Source organism: Xiphophorus maculatus, chromosome 3, assembly GCF_002775205.1.
Source record: "Xiphophorus maculatus strain JP 163 A chromosome 3, X_maculatus-5.0-male, whole genome shotgun sequence".
In the NCBI taxonomy this organism is placed as follows: Eukaryota; Metazoa; Chordata; class Actinopteri; order Cyprinodontiformes; family Poeciliidae; genus Xiphophorus; species Xiphophorus maculatus.
In genome coordinates this window covers 23,480,325-23,486,324 of record NC_036445.1, presented here as the reverse complement: position 1 = coordinate 23,486,324, position 6,000 = coordinate 23,480,325, and the positions used below count along the sequence as shown (strand labels likewise).

Sequence of the window (6,000 nt, the reverse complement as noted above, 5' to 3'; positions counted from 1 at the left end):
GTTTCTTTGCGCCGTCATCATCCCATCTTTTGCATTGCAAATTACCCAGCCCCATCACTCCCAATAAGGGATCCGCTCGATCTCCACGAAGAAAAAAGAAGGAAGAAAAATCAGAGTTATGGCAGGATTGCCAACGAGGCGGCTTTCTGCTGCGCGCCTCTGAGTGTCACCTAACAGTCCGCTTCCTCCCCTGACACACGCTTCCATATGAACCACATGCTGCCATTTAACAGGATTCATTTCTCTCTAAAGGGTTTACATTCTGCTCACAAAGACGCCCCCACCATCTCTCCTCTCCTTTTCTCCGCCACCCACACCTCACTGTTCCCACTTCATGATTTGTTACCCACAACCAGCCAACTCATACTTACACAGGACCTTCTCCCTCCCTCCCTCGCTCTCTCTCTTCTTCCCTCTCTCCCTCTCTCTGTTCCTATAAGCCCCCCTCCCCACCATCACAATTTTTTCTCTCTCTCTCGGACTCAGCTCAGTTCGATTACTGATCGATAAAGGTATAATCCTTCCTACTGCCTTAGCCGCTTTATAAGAAATAGGAAGAAGAGGTGATGCTGAAGAGCAAGTGTGGGAGCGTGCCTTCAGAGATCTTCGCACTTGAAGCCCCTCTCAGCAGAGATGGTTGAGCCCTCGTCCAGGTTGCTGTGGTCCTCTCCTAAAATCCAGACTCGCTCACTCCTCTGCTCTCAGCTGACACAGCGCGGCGGGCGGCTCTGTCTGCTGCTTCTCCTCTGAGGAGAGAGAATCCACTTCCACCGGCCGACAGGACGAGAAAAAGCAGGCTGCGCTCCGGCTTACATGCTGTAGCTGAGAACATGAAGGGGATTTACAGGGACGGATACTACGGTGGATCTATTGAGCTGCGGGACGTTTTCAACAGGAGATGCGTTAAATGTGGCCGGGGGCACTTTGTTCACGCCAAAACGATGGGGATTAGGACCGGAGTTGTTTTCTGGAATCTCGTCTTTTCTCTGATGTTCACTTGTGTGAAAGGTACGAGCCACTGCAGCAATTTTGGTGTGTTTTCTAGTGCGCTTCTCCAGTGCGTATGCGTGCGTGGACATGGGCGCGCGCGAGCGAGCGCGCGTGTGTGCATGCGTGTGTGCGCGCAGGCGAGGAGTCAAAAGCGTGAATGTGAATGGCGCAAATGAGACTACAGCCGCTGTTCTGGGTCGAGTTTTTTTTCTTTTTTTTTTTAAAAGGGCGCAGTTTGGCGGTTTTTGCGCTCAATGCGGGCTTTGACTGAAGCGTTCAATAGAGATTCTTGCGGTAGCCTACGCTTCTTCTAATAGCCTACGTGAGCTGCTTTGCTTAGTAGCCTAACTAGTGAATTATTGTGGCTCAAGTGCATGCACTGCAGATTTCTATTCAGATTCTGACTAATCAGGAAGGGGGAGAAATTATGTTTTCTAGAAGAGTTTGTTTTTAAAGTATTTATAAATGATTTGCGACAGGCCGGTGACTCTGACACCACGCAATGGCCGAGGCAATAAGTGGAACCAATTTGGCTGATGGTGTGACTCTCCACTGTGGGCAGGTGAAAGGTGGGCTCCTTAGTATTCAAAGCGCTCTTTCTAAAGCAGCTTGAGTGCTTGCTGCGGCTGATGGCAAAACTACCGGTCAGGTTTCTTAAAATCTTAAAAATGTCAAAAGATCATTGAAATGGTTTATCCACTGCCTAAAATGCAGATGTTTCTCACTTCAAGAAAATAATAATAAAATAAAATCTATTGTCCAATCAACTTCTTCCCCAAAAATGTAAATCCTGCTGCCTAAACAAGACAATGTCTGTCAGATTGATTAAAAACAACTGTTGCTTGTCTATGTAGAACCAGGATTGAAAGACATGGCAGGGGATGCTTGGAGAAGATTTGTGCTCGTGAACTTTCACCAAAATTGTTGTATCAAATCTAACTGAATTTTTTAAAATTGTGTTATTGATAATTGTACAATTGAGCAGCAGTTACAAAAAGTAAAATTTTCTGCTGCTACTTTTGCTCTCTGTCTCTGGAAACCCTTCCACCTGCCCTCTCCTGAGCAGTGCTCTTGCAGTAACAGCTCTCTGGGTGGCCCCTTCTTTTTGCACCATTTACATATCATTAAAAATATAGATATTTTTTTTTTTTTACAATTCAGTCCAAGTGCCATAAGTCTAAATTATGCAGTTTTATATGCTTCATTTAATCCGAGGTTGCTATGGAAACAAACAAACAAACATCAAGACTCATCCATTTTGGGTCTTTACATTCAGAGGAAATGTTTCATAATCTCAAATATTGTTTAAAAGGATTTCTGCTCAGCACAGGATAATCCAGTTTTAACTTGATCAGTGTAAACATTTTATAGTTTGAACTACAGATTACAAAGTGGAATCCAGGGTTCTTATAATTAGTGGAATAGCCCTTTAATTTAGTGCCAGCCTGGTAGCTGTGAATCATCCAATGTTGTCTTCATTATTAGCATTATTCATTGTGCAGCTGACAGAGTTTCTTTTTCAGGACAATAGCTGCCCCCTGACAGAAGCTCACCCAGGGTGGGGAGCCATATTCCTTCATCAAAAACCTTTACAATGCTCCCAAGTATTTAGGATGTAAACACCATAAATTAGCATATTACCAACACAACATGTATGAAGTGTACATAATGAGTTGGTGTTTATGAAAAAATGCTAACAAATGCAATTATTGTTAAAAGAAATATTCAGTGGAGCCTTTTTCAAGTTCAGGGTTTTAGATTCTGAGAAGAAAAGTGTGATCTGAGCTGTACTTGATTGTAAAACTATTACAATCTAACCTGATGAGGTCCACAAAACCACACAACACATCTCACACTGACTTTACTTATTAAGCAGAACCAAATAATAACACATTTATTTCACTATGTGGTTTTGCTCCTTTGTGTAAGCTGTGCATCTACATATGAAACTACAGATACGTATAGAGGTTCTTCTGAACGTTTTAGAGGGGCTTTAGTTCATGCATTCAACCAACGTGGCAATATTCAAATAACAAAACCTAGAAATAATGTGTCTCTTACCAGTCAAGAGAGGCCTGTGCATGCACTTTTGTGATTGCTGGAGTGAAAAGACTGGAAATAAACCCAAAAGGAATGAAACAGTCAATAACGGTTCCTCTAAAGTTTTTTTTTTGCGTCCTCTGAACGTGTGTGTGCATTCAGATGTAAAGAGAATGAGAGTGCATGGCTACTTATCTGTTGCATGGCTGTATGTGAGTCAGAATATGAGCACAGATATCAATTTACATGCAGATTTCTCTTTTTTTTTTCTCCCCCTTGCTGTGAGTAATTCTGGTGTCTGTCTATTGGGGGTGGATGTGGAGCATAACAGCGCCTACTAAGAATGAGCCAAGTTGAGTCGAGCAGAGTCGGGCACTGTGCTGTTTCATCACCACCCACATTGAGGCAATGTCAAACCTTGAGGCCAGTGCCAATCCTCCTAGTTCTGTTACTTATTAGGGAGGCAGCCAGCCGGGAATTGGCTAGGGAAGTAGGGAGAAAAGAGGAGGAGGAGAGGGCCCGGGTCCCATTTTTTATTTTATTTTATTTTTTTTAGGAAAACTGTGTAGGAAATAGCGAGCAGCTGTTGTTCCTCTGCTCTGACAGTTGACACAGTGTTTGTAGAGATAAAAAGATATCGACTAGATCTGGCCTATGACTCACTTTTCCTGCTAAGATAATGATGCCATTAAAAAAGATTCCTATGGAGCAGAGATTGTAGAGTGGCATTTTTCTAGAGTTTTTTTTTTTCTTTTTCTCCAATGTGAAAATGAAATTAGATGAGCTGGGATCCAGACGCACGCTTTCAATTTGGGTTGACAGAAAAACTCCACAATAGAGATGCGTACGAGATCCTGTTACTCTGGCTGCTACTGCACCAGTAAAAAAAAACTCAAGAAAAAAGGTGCAGAGTTTCCCTGAATATACAACCAGATTAAGGATAGAGTAGTTCATATCAAATTATGTTTGTGTTAAATTGGTCTGATCAGAGATCAGACCTAAATCTATTTTGGAATCTGTGACAATGCTCAAAAATGAATATTCACATGGTACTGTTCCTCTGATCATACCATTTTTGAGCTATTTTGGAAAGAGGAATTGGCAAACATGTTCAGATTCTTGATGTACAAAGCTGGTTGACACTAGTGACATTCATTATTAAAGTTACACTCTGGGGGATGAAAATTGGCACATCATCATTAAGTAAACAAATAAATAAACATGGCAGCTGATCTTAGCTTGTCTTCCCACTCTTAATATCATATTCATGAATAAATTATTCTCATTAGACTGTTTGGTCCAGGAGGAAGAAGAAGATTGAACATATTTGCAGGGACAGCCATTGCCCCCCTTGGTGGGATTGGGTGATGAGTTGTTTTTATGTCTTGATTTCTATGTTTATGTTTCTGATTATATTCCAATCATTTAACGCAAAAAAATCTGTCATATTTCCAGAAAAAATACCACTTTATAGTGGTGAGTGCTTTATGTAGTTAGTGGTCAGAGCTTCTTGCTTTGTGTCTCTGGATGAAAGCAAGCCTAGAAGTAGTTCAGTCATTATGCTGAAAGCACATGGAAAGCAGTTTGAATGTAAAAGGTGTATTTCTACAAGCGAGCGATTAACAGCAGTGATATGATGAAACTGTCCGTCTGTCAGCTCCCACTGTTTGGGTTTTGTTACTGGAAAGGTTACCTCAGATGTGCTTTCAATTTAAGACATCTTTTCCACTTAAACTTTAGCTAAACTTTAGCTTAGATATAATATCACCTGGGTCATCACTTATTTTTAATTTATTTGTAATAAAGTGGGTTATTAGATAAATGGATCTGATCTGCTTTGAAGGGACTAATTGGAACTAATCAGGTGGGGTCTGAACAGACTGTAATCTGGTCGGTGAGACACATGATGAAGACTTTCTGTCAGTGTGATTATGTAAACAGTCTGTAAAGGCTACTTGGGCTAATCGGGATTACAATTTGTCCCTGTAATTATACTCTATCTACAAGGAATGCAAGGCATTATCCCCATGCCCTTAAGGTTCTTGATCTCCACACTACTAAGAGCAGAACAGAAAAACAGAAAGTCTGGTAGACAGAGAAGATTTCCGAAAAAAAGAACCATAAATGGAGCTGGGACCAACATCAACCAGCCTCTTACCCATTTCCCTGCTCTCCTTATGTTTTTCTCAGAGCTGATACCTGCACAAACACCCCGTGTGGACTTCCAAAGAACAATTCAACTCACTCACTGGCCTACTGCCCATGCCTTTAGACTTGGGCCAAGCCCTGAGATGTTGCTGATGGGTCCCAGTGAAGGTCAGATATAGTTTACTGGCCTTGCTTAAGTCACTTTCAATATAGACAGCTCTCCTGGCGATGAGATATTGGCAATATCTTGTCTTCAGGAAGAGAAATAGCAAATAGTTTGCTGAGATTAAATGTAATAGGTTCACTGGAGTCTGCTTCCAGAGACAAGGCCACAAATTCAAGGTGGAATATCTCTTGCACCTAAGGAGACATTTTTTTTGAGTGGATTAGACTGTAATCTGCCAGAGGCATATCTGATAGTAAAAACATGTTTGCTTGTTTGACCTTAATCAGGCGTTGCATTAAAGACAGAACCGGAGAATTGTGTTGGGATATAGTCTCCAAACAAGTATGTGCTATGAATAGAAAAAGGAAGATACATCTTTAACCTTGATCACAAGTAGCACACTAGCAACTATTCTAGATGTAAAGTAAAACCTAACATGTCATTCTGTGTATTATTGCTTCATCTCAGACAAACCTGAGATGAAGCAATCTCAGGCTTGCTTCATGTGTAAGTGGGAGGAGGTGTAGACGTTAAGAAATAACATAAATAAAATCACTGGGTGAACACTTATTGCTACCCCAAATAACAAAAAAACACATACATTTTTAAGTTTATTACTTCACTTTTTAAAAAATGTCAGAAAAATATAAGCAATA

General features: G+C 41.1%; 1 protein-coding gene across 3 annotated transcripts in view; it reads left to right on the top strand.

Moving 5' to 3' along the window:
- The first annotated feature begins 448 nt into the window (after positions 1 to 448).
- The window catches only part of LOC102234306 (CUB and sushi domain-containing protein 3-like), a 243,084-nt gene continuing 237,532 nt past the window's right edge, over positions 449 to 6,000 (top strand). For all 3 annotated transcript variants that reach the window (XM_023330906.1, XM_005810786.2, XM_023330905.1), the window contains exon 1: positions 449 to 1,008. In XM_023330906.1, the coding sequence (XP_023186674.1) occupies positions 831 to 1,008 (178 nt within the window). In that variant the 5' untranslated portion in view covers positions 449 to 830. The remainder of the gene's footprint in view (positions 1,009 to 6,000) is intronic.